At 46.9% G+C, this 20,103-nt stretch overlaps 1 protein-coding gene across 2 annotated transcripts in view; it reads left to right on the top strand.

Annotated features, from left to right (window-relative positions):
- Positions 1–1,859: 1,859 nt before the first annotated feature.
- A2ML1 (alpha-2-macroglobulin like 1) overlaps positions 1,860–20,103 on the top strand; it is a 41,446-nt gene continuing 23,202 nt past the window's right edge. For both annotated transcript variants that reach the window (XM_028143899.2, XM_028143898.2), the window contains exons 1-13: positions 1,860–1,966; positions 2,678–2,861; positions 3,233–3,395; positions 3,946–3,998; positions 8,806–8,826; positions 9,610–9,769; positions 10,050–10,134; positions 10,618–10,744; positions 11,215–11,329; positions 11,655–11,764; positions 12,871–13,038; positions 14,371–14,598; positions 15,453–15,513. In XM_028143899.2, coding sequence (XP_027999700.2) covers positions 1,902–1,966; positions 2,678–2,861; positions 3,233–3,395; positions 3,946–3,998; positions 8,806–8,826; positions 9,610–9,769; positions 10,050–10,134; positions 10,618–10,744; positions 11,215–11,329; positions 11,655–11,764; positions 12,871–13,038; positions 14,371–14,598; positions 15,453–15,513 — 1,540 coding nt within the window. In that variant the 5' untranslated portion in view covers positions 1,860–1,901. The remainder of the gene's footprint in view (positions 1,967–2,677; positions 2,862–3,232; positions 3,396–3,945; positions 3,999–8,805; positions 8,827–9,609; positions 9,770–10,049; positions 10,135–10,617; positions 10,745–11,214; positions 11,330–11,654; positions 11,765–12,870; positions 13,039–14,370; positions 14,599–15,452; positions 15,514–20,103) is intronic.

Below are 20,103 nucleotides of genomic sequence, written 5' to 3'. Positions count from 1 at the left end.
AAAAAATAAATAAAATAAAATAAATAAGAGGAGCAGCTGGGTCTCCAGCAGCCTGTGTGTCACTCAGCCCCAACCAGCACTGATTTTTACAGTCTGTATTTCTTATGGAAATAATAATAAAAAAGGTGAAAAGATCAAATGGGTATGAGAATTTGGAATGAAACCAGAGAAAAAGGGCGGAGTCCAAAATTTGTTCTATGAACATCACCACTGTGATTTCTCTGGGACCCTGGGCTGGGGGTCTGGTGTGGGGCTGGGACTCCCTGCTCCTCCAATTGGGCCTCCTACAGAGGCGATCTCCCTCCTGATTAAAAAAGTGGCACACCCAGGTGCCGGACCAGCCCGTTCCAGGCCTCCACACCTCCTACCAGTCTCAATGAGCTTTCTTCTTTACCTCTCTAGTTGTAGTACTTCCACTCAGCCTGCTTTCCCTCGGTTCTGGATGATAGTTCTGTATTTTAGTTGTAATTTTGATGTGGTTGTGGGAGGCAGAAAGTACAGGTGTTTACCTATGCTGCCATCTTGGTTCTCTGCACTTATTTTAGTTTGGATCATTTATATGGACCTGTCTTTAAGATAGATATTGGCTGATTTTTCCTCAGCTCTGTCAAGTTTACTTATGAGCCTGAAGAAGAAGCTGCTCATTCTAATAATGTAGCGTTTCTACAGAGCCAAAGCAGCCCTCCCCAGTCTCTCTCCTACTGTTTTCTATCCTAGGACCTTCCTTGTTTCACTGTCCCAGCTTTAATAAACGTACTCTCAAAATCACCTGGATTCCTATTGTGAAATCTTTCTTGCACAAAGCCAAGAACCCATACCCCACCGGCCAGCCCTAGGCATTCCCCCTCCCGGCTTGGTCCCCTTCCTGGTAACGGTAAGAGACAAGCAAATAATGTTACCGGAAAGGGACCAGGATTGAGGCAGATCTGCTCCCCTGCACAGTGTGGAATGTGTAAACCACTTAATTAAGGAAGATAAGATCTTGTGACATTACCTGGCTGTAAATTACTCAGCCCTTTAACTACCTGTCTCAATATCCTTGTGCCAAGGAATTTTTCTCGCTTCTTTCTGCCAGTATCAAGTCTCTAGTTCTAGACCATAAAGTCTTCAGCATTTCTCTGGTTCCTTCAGTTCTTTCTTCATATCTTACCCATCCCAGTTACCAAAAACTCTTTTTGTTCACGTTGGTTTTAGGTGGTTTGGTCATTGGTCCAGAAAGTATTCTCACTAATTTATATTCTAGGTGGCTTTTAAGTCTTGCATTGTAACGAGCACTACAAAGAAACTCAACGTAGATTCATTTTTTTTTTTTTGCATGTATGCATGTTCTCTTTTCCCATGAAGAAGCATTTCCATAGGTATTGCTGGGTCAAAGAATATGCAAATCTGAAAAGCTTTTGATGCTCAGTGTGAAGTTATCTTCAGAAAGTTTTGGATCATTTTTATTGACACAATATTGAGTAGTGTTAATTTTTTTAAATTCCCAATTAGATAGAGGTATTCTGGTTTCCTATGGATACTGCTCCCATACCTGTGATCCCAAATATGTCTTAATAGAATAATAAAAAAGGTGAAAAGATCAAATGGGTATGGGAATTTGGAATGAAACCAGAAAAAAAGGGCGGAGTACAAAATTTGTTCTGTGAACATCACCACTGTGAATTCTCAGCCCTGGTGTTTCCCCAAAACAGGTATGGACTGGCTGAGCCAGTATGAATGTTTCAAGGAGAAATTAACTTAAGGAAGTAAATAGAATAGAAGCCCTTCCCTCATTTACCACCGTCACCTGAGGCCTCAGTAGGTGATTGGTTGGAGCTTCAATGGTAGCTCCACTCCCAGCCTGGGGAGTTAAAATATATGCTCCAGACGGGGAGCAGATCTCATCTGTGTTACCCTCAACGATGTGGGCTCAACTCCTTCTGGGAATATTGGCTCTATCACCAGCTATTGCAGAACAACTCCTTCCGTAAGTGCTAGAAATCAGAGCTTCTTTGTCTACCTTTCTCAAACCTAAATATGGGGGGAGGAGATAACCTTTGATTTATTGTAATTTCTTTCTCATCTTTTCCCTTCTTTGGTTGCATTTTCCTCTTTACCTGGAGAGAAAAGTTGAGGCCTAAGAGGAAGTTTAAAAAAAAAAAGATAATATTAAAATACAGTAGACTCCCTGTATCCTGTTCTCTGTCACAGAACTAATTTCCTCCTTGGTAATCTAAGCATAGACTCTCAGTGATGGTTTCCTGATTGTGGGAGGTTTAAGGGTTGTGCACTGAGTTATTTGTCCTCTTCTTCTTTATAGAAAACTAGTAGCCCTGCGCACAAATCCGTGCACCAGTAGCTCGCCAGTAGCTCGCTGCCACCCTCCTGTAGCTCCTCCCACTCACCCCCTCATAGCTTGCTGCCCTTCCCCCTCCTGGAGCACTCCACCGCCTGCTTGTAGCTCGCTGCCCCATCCTCCTGCTGATCCGTGATCCGGTCGTTACGCAGTCGGTTGTTATGCTTCACGGTGTAATGACCATTTGCATATTACATCTTTATTATATAGGATAAGGTTTATGGAGGCAGGGGGCTCAGTCTGTTTAATTCACTGCTATATGCTGAGTGTTTGTGAAAGGTCTTAATTTCCCACTGAATGGATGAATCATTATGTCCTCAAACCCTTTTGCTTCTTTAACAGAAACTACCTGGTGACATTACCAGCCCAGCTTCACTTCCCCTCTACTCAGAAGGTTTGTTTGGATCTGAGCCCTGGGTACTATGATGTAAAATTCACTGTTACTCTGGAGACCAAGAACAAGGCCCAGAACTTGCTAGAACACCATGGAATGAGGAAGAGGCACTTACACTGCATGTCCTTTTTGGTAAGCACAGACTTAGCCCCAACTCTAATCCCATACTTTCCTAGTCTCCTCCCTAGGTACTCACTATAATCTAACTTTGTTGTCTTACTTTTGTCAAGGCCCTTAAACCTATCTCCCCTAAACCTGACTTCAATTCCTGGCCATAACTCATCCATAATTTCCCTGACCTTGCATTTCTTCTTTTTGTTCCTGACCTTAACCTCTGACTATTGTTTCCCTTTCTCTTGGCAACTTGTTTTGTGGCTCTACCCTTGCTACTCCCATCTGACTCAGTCCTTTCCTTCTACCCTCCCATTCTTGGGTTTGCAACCAGTAGTAGATTCTGTGCCTCAGTCTCCTCCTCCTCCTCAGAGCTCCCCTCTCTTGGCCAGGTACCCCCTCCTGCGGGTGGCACAGAAGAAGTGGCTACAGTCCGGGTGTCGGGAACTGGAAATAACATCAGCTTTGAGGAAAAGAAAACGGTTTTAATCCAGAGGCAGGGTCATGGCACCTTTGTGCAAACTGACAAACCCATCTACAAACCAGGGCAGCGAGGTAAGAGGCACACATACAGGGTTGGACAAAAGGCTGGGGACACAGTGGCAGGTATCTGTCAATGAGGGCCTTGTGATTTGGTGGCAGGCCTATGGAATGATGAGAGCAGAAGAGGGGAAGGTCTGGGGGGATGCCGGGTTCCACAAGCCAAAAGGCAGTAGGTAGAGTGGCTCCTGTGTGTGTGTTTCTAAAACAGGAGTGCACGTTTCTTCTGGAATAAAATTTGCAAGTATAATTGGATTGCTGGGTCCTTCAGCAAGCTGCTTGTATGTGAAATATGCAAATACACATTTGGCTTGAGCTCCTGACATTTGCATTTGCTCCTTCTTACTTAGAGGGGCATTCCACTCTGAGGTTTCAGAGCCTGCAGCGGTGAAGAGAAATCATCTGAGGGCTTTATTTTCTCTCGGACTAGGTTTATTTTTTTAAAAATAAAACCCGATGGGGTTTTGCTGACTCAGAAGTATGTGTGAGGAAGTAGAAGGGTGGAAGGAAAAAAGATCCGAAAGAGGAAATATCCCCTTTGCTAATGATGCCTGTTTCCTTCCAGTGCACTTTCGCATCGTCACCCTGGACAGCAACTTTGTTCCCGTGAATGACAAGGTGAGAGTTTAGGTGGGAAGAAGGGAAGGGAAAGGGGTAGGACAGGCTGAGGGAATAGGGGAAAGAAGAGGTTCTTTCCAAGGGTGTGAGGAGGTGAGGCCCTCTGAGATGCAGAGTGCAGGTGGGAATTGAGATGCAAATCTAAGACCTCCTTGCCCCTGTCTGCCTGAAAACAAGCAGATACATCTAGTTCTCAGGTCCAACAGCTGAGCACATCAGTGCGGTTAACATTCCCGAGAGACGGTTACATTCCCTGCTGTTCTAAAAAATAGTTTTTGCGAACTTCAAGACTTTCCAGGAATGACACCAAGATGCTTTGCAGTTCAAATCTGAATAAATAATTCAGGAGTGTGTTTAACAAAAGGAAGAAATGAGGATATTCACCACCCCCTCACCTTTTTTTTTTTTTTCTTTTCTATGAGGCAAGGTAATTTATAACTTAGACAATTCTCTTAAGGCAACATTTAAAAATACCAAATTATAAAATAGACATTTCTCTGAAGGCAACATTTTAAAAAAGTGCCAAAGGTAAAAAATGTGCTAACATTTGGTGAATACTTAAATTTTTCTTTGAACAGCTCAACTGCTAGAATCATAAGCCTTATGAGAGGTAGGATCTCAATTCAGGGCTTGTGTTGTTTCTACATGCTTGTGAAATACTTTGCTCTAACACACCCTTGCTGGCTTCTTTCGCCTTCAGTCACAGGCCATGAATTCAAAGGACACTTTTAACGATAATTATAGGGAGGGCATTATTTTTATGTCCCTCTCCATGTTCTCAGAGCTTCTGTTTCCTTTCCCTGTGTACGGGGAGGCTATGGGCTTATGATCAGTAGCCTCCCCCATCACTGCTTTCTTTCCCAATTTAGAATTCTTTTTAGTTTCTCCTTCCCATCATCTGTATCCTTTATCAAAAGTTTGGTAGAGCCTTAGCTGGTTTGGTTCAGTGGATAGAGCGCTGGCCTGCAGACCAAAAGGTCCCAGGTTCGATTTCGGTCAAGGGCACATGCCCGGGGTTGCGGGCTCGATCCCCAGTAGGGGGCGTGCAGGAGGCAGCCGATCAACGATTCTCTCTCATTATGGTTGTTTCTATCTCTCTCTCCATCTCCCTTCCTCCCTGAAATCAATAAAAATATATATTTTTTAAAAAGTTTGGTAGAATATTGAATCACTATTGTTTAACAAATTGTTGATTCCAGAGCTAAAAAGAGGACATACTAAGGCGAAAGTGTAGCCACAGCCAAAGTTATCTCAGACTCTACTGCCTTCGAGGTTGATCTCATTAACCACCCCTGTTATATGATCTTTCCTGTGACCATTTCCTGAGAGGTGCTCTGATTTCTACAGTGACGCTCTGTTTCTGATGTAATATTACTCCTTCCTCTCCACTCCTTTTCTCTAGCCAGCACCCTCACCCCAAGCTCCAGTTTGAACACTGAAAATGTGAAATGCTTAATTTGAAACACTGAAATTACCCAAAGGAATTTTACTGAGAAACGGAGAGACAAAAATTATGAGTATACAGAGCACAGTGTTTTAGCCTCAGGCACTAAAGTAGACTTGAGATGAACTGACCCTGACTACTTTGGTTGCCACAGCCATTCATTCAGAAACCTCAGGCAGCTTCCAGTTGGAAATGCTATCGTCCCAGTTGAACACTTGTTTCCTTTGAGAGGAAAGCGAACTGGTAACTGGTGTCCTCCCCGCCTTTTGACTCCCCGTGTGAGAAAAATACTTTGTTATCTGAGGAAGTGTTCTTTTTCTGGAATTTATAAGATTCCATAATAATCTCAGAGATAGTTGCCTCCTTATCGCCTATGTAGCCCTGGTTTGTGGAAGTCCTGTCCTTCTTTGACCCGGAACTAGAGCAGAATAGGCCACCCCAAAATGTGCTGCTTTGTCATGTGGGCTATTTTGAGCTGAAGGCAGTTAAGACTCTGCAGCCCTAGCCAGTTTGGCTCAGTGGATAAAGCGTCGGCCCTTGGGCTAAAGGGTCGTGGGTTTGATTCCAGTCAAGGGCACATACCTTGGTTGCAGGCTTGATCCCTGGCCCTGGTCAGGGTGTGTGTGGGAGGCAACCAACTGATGTGTCTCTCACACATCCATGTTCCTCTCTCCCTGTCTCTTCCTCTCCCTTCTACTCTTTCTATAAAAACAAACAAACAAACAAATAAATAAATAAATGGAAAAATATCCCCAGGTGAGGATTAACAAACAAAACAAATGACTACAGACTCAAGAAAAAGTTTACTTCTCCCTTAACTGGCTGAAAGATTTTAGACGGGGAGCCTGTACCAGAGAGAGCTATTAGTCATCTCTGATCAGAGATGACTTTTTCTATATCTGAAAGACTTACTTGCATGGCAGGGCAAACATCTGGTTACCAAACATCTGCTTTTCTTCTCTTCCTGTGAATTGCCCTCCTCCGCTTGGAAGCCCCAGACCCCTATTCCATTCCTTAGCTCAGGTGGCATCTCAGCCTCAATTGCCTGACTCCTTTTCAGTCTCATTGTCTTTGTGGTGCTCCTATATGGACGTAATTAAATTTGTTTTTTCACTATTAATCTGTACTAGGTCAATTTAATTATTAGACTGGCCAAAGGGCCTAGAAGGGAAGAAGGGAATAATTTTCATCCCTACAATCTTTATCCCTCATTTCTGGCTTGACTGAGGGAATTGTCATTATCCTTGATATCAAGGCTACTGTTTGTATTTAATGACGCTCTGCTTCTTCAATGGTCGGCATCACATGGTACTTAGAACAAGAATCAAAGGCAAACACCAACTAGGTTCCATTCCATCTCCCTTCCAAGTGAGATCCAAACTTTGTACCCTCTCTAAGACCCCCATATCTAAATTCAGCTTTCAATCTCATTTAGTTGTAAGTCCTTTTAAAAGTGTGCAATACTGCCCAGCTTGTATGGCTCAATGGTTGAGTGTTGACCTATGAACTAGGAGATCACGGTTTGATTCGTGGTCAGGGCACATACCCAGGTTGCGGGCTCGATCCCCAGTGTGGGGCATGCAGGAGGCAGCCAATCAATGATTCTCTCTCATCATTGATGTTTCTATCTCTCTCTGAAATCAATAACAATATATATTTTTAAAAAGTGTGTAATACTAACTGGAGAGCCCTGAGTCCAGCAAATGTATAGTCTCTAACCAGATTTTTAATTATATTCACACCCTAGATGCTGTAATTATCTATTTCCATGGCCATGGTTTTGTAAAATTCTAAGAATTACAGTTAAAGAATTAAAACATCTCATATAAACAGAAACAATACAGTAAAAAGATAATTATCTCATAAGAAAGTTATCTTGAGCAGTCATTTTGTTTTCAACTTTTAATTATTAGAATTGTCAAACATAACACTAGGATTCAATGTTTTTTATTTTGCTACATTTGTTTTAATCTATTAATTTTTTGCTAAATAATTTACTTGTAAATACTTTTTACAAGCATATATCTTCTAAAAAGAATATCTCTAAAAATCTTAATATCATTACCACATCTAATAAAATTAATAATTATTATTTAATATGCAGCCCTAAATCTGTTTTTCCAAATTTTCAAATTAGGAGCCCCACCCCCAAAATCCATGTATTACATTTAATTATTATGTTTTAAATTTTTCTTAATATAATATAATCTCTCTTATTTTTTTATTATATTGACATTTTTTGAGAGAGAAAGAGATCAGGTTAGATAGCTTTTATTTTTATTTTTTTAAATATATTTTTATTGATTTCAGAGAGGAAGGGGAGGTAGAGAGAGATAGAAACATCAATGATGAGAGAGAATCATTGATTGGCTGCCTCCTGCAGGCCCCCTACCGGGGATCAAGCCAGCAACCCAGCAACCCAGGCATGTGCCCCTGACTGGAATCAAACCCAGGACCCTTCAGTCCGCAGGCTGACACTCTATCCACTGAGCCAAACCAGCTAGGGCTAGATAGCTTTTAAAATGTCCTCATTTTGAAATCTGACACTGATCTTAAGGAAACCTACTTGTCTTACAGAATATTTGACATTCTTAATTTGTCTGATTATTTCTTTATTGTGTGATCTGACTTGTTCCTCTGTCTTCTGGAAGTAGGTGTGAGGCCTTAGATAGATTTAAGCTAAACATTCTTGGTAAATAAACTTGGTAGGTCATGCAGTGAACCTCAAATGTGTCTCTTCAGGAAGGAAGCACATAATGTCTCTTTCCCAGGATTAGTGATGATGAGTTTGATGACTGGTGAAGGTGGTGACAGCTTAATTTCCCCAGTGGAAAGCTATGTCTTTTTTCCGTTTGAAATTGGCAAGCGCTTTTGGGGTGCTACTCACACCTAGCACAATGACCTGCTCCCCACCAACTTAATGGTCTCGGCATCTATTTTCTTGAGGAAACTATACATGATCCTTCAATGGAACTCTTTTAAACATTTTTTTAGAAATTGTTTTGCAGTGCTTGAAAATAAGGTTCCCGCCCAGTGGCATCCAAATAGCAGAGGAGGGGCGGGGAGATAGTTGGCTCCAAGAAGAGCTCTGTCACAGAGCACTGAGGGATGCTGAAGTGTCTGAAGCTCCATTTCTTTAAATATTTTGGAGACCAGCAACCCCTCTGAGGAAATCCCTTCTCTCTCCTCCACTAGCCAATAAGCCTTTGCCCCATTGTTACCCTTATCAGAGCAGCACAGAGCCATCTGAAAGGAAGGAGTGGGCAATGGAGAAAGAAAGGGGCCTTTGTGAACTTGCTTTCAACAAACCTAACCTTGTTGCGTATCCTGCTTTAACCCACATTATCTGGTTTTCCTTTTCAGTATTCTGTGGTGGAACTGCAGGTAAGTAGAAGTTTTTTTTTGTTTGTTTTCCTGTCAGTGGTGGAGAAGGAGGAGTGAGTGTTTGGTGCTAAACTTGGAAGCCAGACAGAACACTGAGATCTTGGCCCAGAGCCTGGGACTGCCCAGCACCGAGTGCCCACAATTCCACCTACACTGTGCCTGTTCTCTTGCCTCTGCCCGCCCCAGTCCTCTCAGCCCTACACCTCTGTAAGGAAAGTCACCGACCTCTGCTGGGACTAACCCTTCCACTCTGATTCCTGTAACTTCTCCGTGCCACGCCAATGCACCTGGTTCCATACTCCTCTTCGTTTTCAGTGATGAGCTCTTGTCATAGACACTCGACAGTTGACTATGACATGAATGCCTGTGAGAAGTGTGAAGAAGAAAAGGGCCTGGAAGTGCGAATTCCCCAGAGCCTCCCCTCCACTTCTCTGTTAAATTCCCTATCTCTCATGCATCTTACAATCAATCCCTTTAGTGTTGTCCCTTAGAAGAGACCAAGAATAGAGTAAACATTCTTTGTAAAGGACATCCTAAATCCCTCTTTCTGAAACTGGCCATAACACCTTAGAGGACTCAGTCTGATCATTTGAAGGACCCTGTTCTTCCAAAATGGGGGCTGAGCCTATCTCATGCAGCAATGAAGAGAATAATAAATAACCCAGGTGCGGTTTTTCGTGGACATGGGGAGACCATGGGAGAATGCTGTACCTGCTTTTGGCAGTGCAGAGTGTAAGTCAGACTGGCAGGTACATCAAGAGGTTTCTTTTTTCACGGACACAGGATCCAAATAGCAACAGGATTGCACAGTGGCTGGAAGTGGTGCCCGAGCAAGGCATTGTGCAGCTATCCTTCCAACTGGCACCAGAGGCCACGCTGGGCACCTACACAGTGGCAGTGGCTGAGGGCAAGACCTTTGGCACCTTCAGTGTGGAAGAATATGGTAGGTGGGAGATCGATGAGCTCAAAGTGTTCGATGTAATCTGGTTACAAAATCAGCAATAGCAAAGTAAACACTGCAATCCGGAGGGGTATTTATTCATTTTTGAATCAGTGCTAAACTGGCTAATAACTTTAGGAGTATTTCACCTTAACAAAGCCCTCCTTAATTGATTGATTGATTGATTGATTGGTTAATTACTGCTTTTATACCCCACTGTTCACTACCTATATGGTCAAGTTCTTCTCTTATTCCTTTTCCACTTTCTTTCCACTCTCTCCAGTGCTGCCTAAGTTCAAGGTGGAAGTGGTCGAGCCCAGGCAGTTATCAACCATGGAGGAATCTTTCTTAGTAAAAATTTGTTGCAGGTAAGAATAAGTCTCTAGATCTGGTGGAGATTGAAGCTACATGGAGAAGTATGTTGAGGAGTGTTATGGAGAAATGGAGGTAGTGGCTAAAACTTGGGGTTTTTATGCAGTCTAGAGTCAGGACTTCTCCAAGAACACATTTCCTAATGTGCTTCTGCTCTTACTTCCCACTGCCCGCTCAGTCAGCATTATGGATTTTGAGTCTACTTTGTGCTGAACGGAATGTTGAATCCCGTGGAGAAATAGGAGTAAGGAAAAAGAAAGCCGCTGTTCTGTCCTTTGGATGGCACTTACTGTGTAGTGGCAATACTCTAAGGGTGTGAGTAAAGTAGGGAAATGAATGAGAGCTGCTGAAGGGTGGGATTGTCAGAGTACTTGCAGAGGTTGGCGTGTGGGGAAGAAGGGAAGTGGTGTTTTGGGGGATGAAGGTTGGCTCTCAAGGGGAATTTCCTAACTCTGACTCCGCATGCTTCTCTGGTTTAGGTACACCTATGGAAAGCCTATGCTAGGGGCAGTGCAAGTATCAGTGTGTCAAAAGGCACATGCTTACTGGTTTGGAGAGGCAGAAGGGAAACAGCTACCTGACAAATGCAGGAACCTCTCTGGACAGGTGAGTAAATGGTATTTAGAAAAGTCACCTTATTTACATGTCCTAAAGAGTAAGTACCTGGTAAGCACCAACACAGAAAAGTGCTAAAAAGCCTAGAGTAGAAAACATTCACACAATTGTTATCCAAGTTTCAAAGAGCAAAGGAGTCTTTTTTATTCAAAATAGATAAAGTCTTTTAGAATCTGCCTTGTAATCAAGAAATGAACTTAAACCCTTGGGAGATAAAGTTTTCCCATTCTACAGTTGGCTCTTTTCATCTTCTCATATTTTGTAGCTTCAAAGTCATTTCATGACTATATATGTGTAGGTGTATACTCTATGCTATTGGAGAGTTTTTCTATCTTAAAGATGGAGAAACTAAAGTACGAAGGTAAGAAATTATTTCCTTCTACACTACATTATGAAATGGAAGTTGGGATCAGATTATTCATCCTCTATTTCTCCCTCCTTCTCTCTAACCTACTCATTAGACAGACAAAGCAGGATGCTTCTCAGCTTCTGTGAACATGTCCACCTTCAACCTCACTGGCTATAGGTACAGCCCCAGCATCAATATTGTGACTACTGTGGTGGAGGAAGGGACAGGTAAGTGGGATACTTCCTGGTTCATTAAGAAAAAAGCTAGGAAAGGGACTGTTTCAGGGACACACCTACTCAGAGAATTCAAGACCTACCTTCATTAGTTTGGGAGTGACTTCTAGTTCACAAAGGGAAATGCCAGATTCCAATCTGCCATCCAGTACCTGTTTCCCCCAAACATTTGGGGAGGAGGAGTTGGTTTGGATCTTTGGCTAGAAATATATTAAGCTTTATACTTCCAGAGGCACCATCCTTTCCGAGATTTTGTATTAAACATGAAAATGAGGATTTCAGGCATTTAGATTAATGTACATCTGGTTTTCCTCTGCAGGCGTGGAGGCCAATAGCACTCAGGAAATCTACATTTCTTCACAAATAGGATCAATGACCTTTGAAGACACCAATAATTATTATTACCCCAATTTCCCCTTCAGTGGGAAGGTATGTTGAAGCCTGTCTCTGCACAGACAAAAATAATTGCTTACCAGCAACTGTTGCCTCCTTTCTGTAGACATCAAAATAAAACTACCAACATTGTTCTAAGTACTCGATGGCTATTCACTTATTCAATCTTTACAACCAATCCTATGAGATAGACACTATTACTGGTCCCATTTTACAGATAAGGAGACTGAGGCAAGAGAGGTGAAGTGATTTTCCCAAGGTTATATAACTAGTAAGTAATAACTATGATAAAAACTAGGCAGCCTGCATTCAGAATATATACTCTGAACTCCTTATGTTGTGCTGCCCTTAATCTCACATGAGATATATCTTGAATATTAGTGTGACTTCCGTGCCCTTCCTAATGCCAAGGGCTCATATTCTAATGTTAAAATATTTGAATTTAGAGCTGTAAGGTATTTGGAGAAATCATCTAGTCTGAGCTCCTGCATCTAGGCAAGGTTAATATCAAACTTTTCTTGACAGAGAGCCATTTATAGATCCTTAAGCATTTTTTTTAAGAGAATTTAAAATTTTCTTTGTTAATGTCTTCAGTCTAATACCTAAAATCTACCCCTCTCTCCAGCGTATTCTTCTACATTCCTAGGACAACTGGTCAACACAATAATGTACATATTTAGATCCATTTATTCCTTAGTCATCTTTTCTCTAGATCAAGAGCAGATCCAGATTTTCTTAGAGCCTAATGTTATACAATTGGGGAGTGGAAGAGGTTAAATCATCTGTAAAATAGGGCCAATAATAGTGTCTATCTCATACAATTGTTGTAAATATTAAGAAAAAGAAAGCAAAAAATAAATAAATAAATAAAAAGAAAAAGAAAAGGAAAGCAAAATATTCTACAGAGCCTTAGGAAGAGCCTGTGTAGCTAATGAAGGGCCCTAATACTTCATAGCAAATATACTTCTGCTCCAGGCTAAGCTACTTCTGTTTGTTTCTCAATTCCTTGTAGATCCTAGTTTGCAAAACTTGAATACATTTAGCTTTTTCTGGAATCTTTCCTGAAATGTATTCTTAGAGTTTCTGTTATCACATCACTTGAACCTACTCCAAACCTAACTCTAATGACCTTTGCCCCTCAGATAAGAGTTAGGGGCCATGATGGGTCCGTTCTCAAGAATCATACAGTGTTTCTGATGATTTTGGGCATAAATGCAACCATCAACCATACCTTAGTTACTGACAACGATGGCCTTGCTTCCTTCAAGCTGGATACGGTTCATTGGAATGGGACAGACATTTCTCTGCAGGTAAGCACTGGGGAGGGCCAGCTTCCCAGCAAGGAAAACTTCCTGAAGGAAAAACTTCAAAATGTTTCTATTTCTTTTCTTCCTCTACCACCCCATTTGTAATTCCATCACTTGCCAATTCTGCTGCCCAGTTGGCAAAAACTTCTTCTGTTTGCTTTTAATATTAATTAAATAAATGACTCTTCAGATCAAAATTGCTCTTTATACTAATTCATCTTGTAACTTATTCCCATCTTCTAATTTAAAATTAGGATAGGAAGGTAAAAATGGTCCAGAGTTGTCTTCTTCCTCCTGTCCCCTTACTCATCCTATATAATAAAAGCCTAATATGAAAATTGTCCCCTCGCCCTGGAGTTCAACTGGGAGTTCAACCAAGAGTTCGACCACGGGGCAGCAGTGGTGGCAGGTGGCCAGTGGAAGGGTCTCCCCGGCTGGCAGCCGCAAGGGACCCTACCTGTGCATGAATTTCATGCACTGGGCCTCTAGTTACTCATAAAAATGGCAAAGAAGAGAACTCTAGATTTTGATACTTATAAGGAAGACTACTTGTATCAATTATGAACTGACACAATGCTGCTTAACAAACAACTTTAAATTTTAGCATTATACAATAAAAAGTATGTATTGTTCATGCATCTGGGGTAGTAAGTTAGGCAGCACGAAGTATATTCTTACGTTAACAATGAGGTGCAAGAGCAAAAGTGGACATGCAAGTGCTTTTTCAAGCCTCTGCTTATCTTGCATATGCTAACATCTATTTCCAACAAGTCACCTGGGGGCCCACTGTAATATTACATAGTAAATGATGTTGATGCAAGGAGAGATGAAAAATTAAAGCCATTAATGCAATCATTTAGCTACACTCCTTAAGCAAACATATGCTATTTGTCTGTGGCTAATAGAACTATTTTTTCCAGGCATCACTTCATCACTCTACTTAGAAATAATTATTTTCAGGCCTATTATCCTTTATACCTCGTTTTTTGTTTTGTTTTTGTTGTTATTGTTGTTGTTGTTTTCAGAGAGGAAGGGAGAGGGATAGCGAGGTAGAAACACCGATGACAGAGAAACACCAACCAGCTGCCTCCTGCACACCCCCCACTGGGGATGTGCCCGCAACCAAGGCACATGCCCCCGACCAGAATCGAACCTGGGACCCTTGAGTCCGCAGGCCGACGCTCTATCCACTGAGCCAAACCGGTCAGGGCGACATGCCATTCTTACACAGTGAAGATTTGAGAGAGATCTATTTGAAAATCATAACAAATGATTGTGGTTAAATATGGTTAGGGTACATGCCAAAAAAGAGCTTCTTTTCCCTCTCTTTCTCAGGGCAGGTTCCAAATGGAAGATTCGGTATATAATCCAGAACAGGTACCTCGATACTATCAAGATGCCTACCTGTACCTGCAACCCTTCTACAATACAACACACAGCTTCCTCAGAATCAACCAGCTAAATGGCATCTTACAATGTGGGAGGCCCCAGGAAGTGCTGGTGGAGTATGACATTGATCCAGTTGATGTAAACCCTGACCAGGAAATCACCTTCTCCTACTATGTGAGACTGGGAAATGAGGGTTGGTGAAAATGTGTCAAGAAGGAAAGGGAATGGGGAGAGTGAACTGGAGAAATTGGATAGACTATCCAAGTAGAGAGAATGCAAGCAACATAGGTAATTTCAAAATTTTTTAAACCCACACTAAAAGAAATGGAAAATACAAGCAAAACTCAATTTTAAAAATATATTTTATATGATCAGTGTAGGTGTAAAGGAAGGGGGAAATGAGGAATAAAGAGATTATGAGTAAGATCCCAGGGAAATTGTGTGGGGAAAGAAGATGAGGAATTATCAAGAAAATGTTGCTGGCCAGGGATGAAAGGGAACTGGGTGGGTGGGTGGAAGGGAGGGTGAGAAGAGAATGGGACTCAGAATAAAATTCATTCTGTGTTTTATTGACCAATATTTTACAATAGATGATACAGGGTTAAAATTAACATTGATAGCCTTGTTGGAGAAATAAAATCACAACTTGGAGCCTGAAGGAAATGTACAAAGATAAGTAGCTTTATTGGTCCTCTCAGTGAGAGAGAGGATTAGATTCCTGTAGAGCTCAGGTTTGATGGTACAGAGTCTCTTCATTCTGTTATCATCCCCTCAAAGTCTCTGAGAGACTTTCTCTCTACTGAATCATCCTAGTATCTTCTATCATCCCCATGCCTTCATTAAGCTAAAACAATCATCCTGACACAAAAGAATAAGAAGGATTAGGTGGAAAATAACAAATATTGAGTCAGGCTCTGGAACCATGAAAGGAGACTCTCCTTATAGAGAGATGCAGGGATGCTCCAGAAGTAGGGTCAAGATTAATCTCCCATAACATCTATGCTATTGATTTTTTTTCTCTTTCATAGTTAATAGGGAAAGGACGTTTGGAGATGGAGGGGCAGAAACACATAAACTCCAAAAGGAAAGGTGAGTGTTCATGCTTCTTTTGTTTTGTTTTGTTTGTTAATCCTTACCCAAGAATATTTTTTCCATTGAATTTTTAGAGAGAGTGGGAGAGAGAGGTAAAGACAGAGACAATGTGAGAGAAACACACTGATTGGTTGCCTCCTGCATGTGCCTCAACCAGGACCCAGGCTGGGGAGGAGCCTGCAACCAAGGTATATGCCCTTGACCAGAAATGAACCTGGGACCCTTTGGTCCAAAGGCCAACGCTCTATCCACTGAGCAAAACTGGCTAGGGCCATGCCTCTTTTGGAAGAGAAAATAATATTTTAACTTCCAGGAAACAGTTCTTTTTTTTTTTTTTTTTTTTTTTTTTAAATTTCTTTATTGATTAAGGTGTCACATACTTGTCCTCATCCCCCCATTCCCATCCCACCCCTCTCCCCACGCATGCCCCAATCCCCTGTTGAACTTAACCGTTGGATAGGCTTATATGCATGCATACAGGTCCTTTGGTTGAACTCTCCCCCTCCCCCCACCCTCTCCCTACCCTCCCCTATCCTCCCTCTGAGGCCCGATAGTCCGATCGATGCCTCCTTGATTCTGGTTCTGTTCTTGTTCCTCAGTCTATGTTGTTCATCATTTCCTCTAGATGAATGAGATCAAATGTCACTAGATATATACTAATAAGAACTGAATGTGAGACGAGCAATAATATTTATGCTGACAGGCAAATGAATCAATCTGTAGCGAGCTTCCCCCTGGACCAACAGTTCTTTTGAGACCCAATTTCGATGTCCATTAGTTCCTTATGTGTACATGTCAGCACTGACCCCTCAGCTCTGGATGGTGGACAAATGATGGTAATGGAGGTCCGACTCCCTCTGGTTTGGTCTCGGCCGAACCCAGGGGCACGGCGTCACCTGGACTAAGGGGCACGTGGCCTCACCCATACCCAAGGGGCGCGTGGTCTCACCCGGGCCTGGGACCCAGCCTCACCCGGATGGATCCAGGGGCGCACGGTCTCACCCGGACCCAGGATCTGGCTTCACCCGTACCCAGGGACGCTTGGCCTCTCCCAGACCCAGGGGCACGTGGCCTCACCCGGGCTTAGTTGCACAAGGCCTCACCTGGATCCAGGGTCACATGGTCTCACCCAGACCCAGGATCGTTTGGCCACTCCCATACCCAGGGCCACTTGGGCTCACCCGGGCCTAGGTGCACGAGGCCTCATCCGGATCCAGGGACGCATGGTCTCACCCGGACCCAGGGACGCTTGGCCTCTCCCAGACCCAGGGCCACTTGGGCTCACCCGGGCCTAGGTGCACGAGGCCTCACCCGGATCCTGGGACACATGGTCTCACCCGGACCCAGGGATGCTTGGCCTCCCCCAGACCCAGGGCCACTTGGGCTCACCCGGGCCTAGGTGCACGAGGCCTCACCCGGATCCAGGGACATATGGTCTCACCCGGAACCAGGGACGCTTGGCCTCTCCCAGACCCAGGGCCACTTGGGCTCACCCGGGCCTAGGTGCACGAGGCCTCACCCGGATCCAGGGACACATGGTCTCACCCGAACCCAGGGACGCTTGGCCTCTCCCCGACCCAGGGCCACTTGGGCTCACCCGGGCCTAGGTGCACGAGGCCTCACCCGGATCCAGGGACACATGGTCTCACCCGGACCCAGGGACGCTTGGCCTCTCCCAGACCCAGGGCCACTTGGGCTCACCCGGGCCTAGGTGCACGAGGCCTCACCCGGATCCTGGGACACATGGTCTCACCCGGACCCAGGGACGCTTGGCCTCTCCCAGACCCAGGGCCACTTGGGCTCACCCGGGCCTAGGTGCACGAGGCCACACCCGGATCCAGGGACCCATGGTCTCACCCGGACCCAGGGACGCTTGGCCTCTCCCAGACCCAGGGCCACTTGGGCTCACCCGGGCCTAGGTGCACGAGGCCTCACCCGGATCCAGGGACACATGGTCTCACCCGGACCCAGGGACGCTTGGCCTCTCCCAGACCCAGGGCCACTTGGGCTCACCCGGGCCTAGGTGCACGAGGCCTCACCCGGATCCAGGGACACATGGTCTCACCCGGACCCAGGGACGCTTGGCCTCTCCCCGACCCAGGGCCACTTGGGCTCACCCGGGCCTAGGTGCACGAGGCCTCACCCGGATCCAGGGACACATGGTCTCACCCGGACCCAGGGACGCTTGGCCTCTCCCCGACCCAGGGCCACTTGGGCTCACCCAGGCCTAGGTGCACGAGGCCTCACCCGGATCCAGGGACACATGGTCTCACCCGGACCCAGGGACGCTTGGCCTCTCCCAGACCCAGGGCCACTTGGGCTCACCCGGGCCTAGGTGCACGAGGCCTCACCCGGATCCAGGGACACATGGTCTCACCCGGACCCAGGGACGCTTGGCCTCTCCCCGACCCAGGGCCACTTGGGCTCACCCGGGCCTAGGTGCACGAGGCCTCACCCGGATCCAGGGACACATGGTCTCACCCGGACCCAGGGACGCTTGGCCTCTCCCAGACCCAGGGCCACTTGGGCTCACCCGGGCCTAGGTGCACGAGGCCTCACCCGGATCCAGGGACACATGGTCTCACCCGAACCCAGGGACGCTTGGCCTCTCCCCGACCCAGGGCCACTTGGGCTCACCCGGGCCTAGGTGCACGAGGCCTCACCCGGATCCAGGGACACATGGTCTCACCCGGACCCAGGGACGCTTGGCCTCTCCCAGACCCAGGGCCACTTGGGCTCACCCGGGCCTAGGTGCACGAGGCCTCACCCGGATCCTGGGACACATGGTCTCACCCGGACCCAGGGACGCTTGGCCTCTCCCAGACCCAGGGCCACTTGGGCTCACCCGGGCCTAGGTGCACGAGGCCTCACCCGGATCCAGGGACACATGGTCTCACCCGGACCCAGGGACGCTTGGCCTCTCCCAGACCCAGGGCCACTTGGGCTCACCCGGGCCTAGGTGCACGAGGCCTCACCCGGATCCAGGGACACATGGTCTCACCCGGACCCAGGGACGCTTGGCCTCTCCCCGACCCAGGGCCACTTGGGCTCACCCGGGCCTAGGTGCACGAGGCCTCACCCGGATCCAGGGACACATGGTCTCACCCGGACCCAGGGACGCTTGGCCTCTCCCCGACCCAGGGCCACTTGGGCTCACCCAGGCCTAGGTGCACGAGGCCTCACCCGGATCCAGGGACACATGGTCTCACCCGGACCCAGGGACACTTGGCCTCTCCCAGACCCAGGGCCACTTGGGCTCACCCGGGCCTAGGTGCACGAGGCCTCACCCGGATCCAGGGACACATGGTCTCACCCGGACCCAGGGACGCTTGGCCTCTCCCCGACCCAGGGCCACTTGGGCTCACCCGGGCCTAGGTGCACGAGGCCTCACCCGGATCCAGGGACACATGGTCTCACCCGGACCCAGGGACACTTGGCCTCTCCCAGACCCAGGGCCACTTGGGCTCACCCGGGCCTAGGTGCACGAGGCCTCACCCGGATCCAGGGACACATGGTCTCACCCGGACCCAGGGACGCTTGGCCTCTCCCCGACCCAGGGCCACTTGGGCTCACCCGGGCCTAGGTGCACGAGGCCTCACCCGGATCCAGGGACACATGGTCTCACCCGGACCCAGGGACGCTTGGCCTCTCCCAGACCCAGGGCCACTTGGGCTCACCCGGGCCTAGGTGCACGAGGCCTCACCCGGATCCAGGGACACATGGTCTCACCCGGACCCAGGGACGCTTGGCCTCTCCCAGACCCAGGGCCACTTGGGCTCACCCGGGCCTAGGTGCACGAGGCCTCACCCGGATCCAGGGACACATGGTCTCACCCGGACCCAGGGACGCTTGGCCTCTCCCAGACCCAGGGCCACTTGGGCTCACCCGGGCCTAGGTGCACGCGGCCTCACCCGGATCCAGGGACACATGGTCTGCCTGGACCCAGGGGTGTGTGGGCTCTCCCAGACCCAGGGGCGCTTGGCCTCGCCCGGGCACGGGATCCAGCGTCATCCGGGTCCAGGGGCACTTGGCCTCACCCGGACCCGGAGTCCGGCCTCACCTGGACCCAGGGGCATGTGGCCTCACCTAGACCCAGGGACGTGAGGCCTCACTTATACCCAGAGGCGTGTGACCACACCCGAGCCCAGAGGCGCGCAACCCCGCCCGCACCCGGGTCTCAGTGGGGCCCCGTCTTCCCGATCCCAATTCCTGCCGGTCAATCCCCCCTCAGCAATTCCCCTGGCCATCCTTCCGGAGCTCCAGTATGGCTGCTGCAGAACTCGTCGGGCGGCGGCTCGGCGAAGCTCCGGTGCACCCGGTGCATGGCGGTGGGCCAGTCTGGCGTCGCTGTGTCGGCCCTTGGGTCTGCATCGGTGGCCGGTCGCCGAGCATGCGCACCTGGCCGCTTCCGGGGCGTTGAGATTCTTGACGGACTCGGAGGTCAGCAAGCGCGGAGTCTCCCACCCCATGTCTCATAGGGGCTCGTCTGTCCGTGCTTGGCTGCCAGTGGAGCCGTCCCCTCAGCCGGAGACCGCCGGGGGAACTGCGCCGAGCACGTTCCAGGCCGCTGTTGTATCGCCTGAGCCA

This window comes from Eptesicus fuscus, chromosome 7 (assembly GCF_027574615.1).
Source record: "Eptesicus fuscus isolate TK198812 chromosome 7, DD_ASM_mEF_20220401, whole genome shotgun sequence".
In the NCBI taxonomy this organism is placed as follows: Eukaryota; Metazoa; Chordata; class Mammalia; order Chiroptera; family Vespertilionidae; genus Eptesicus; species Eptesicus fuscus.
This window is presented reverse-complemented; position numbering and strand designations above follow the sequence as displayed.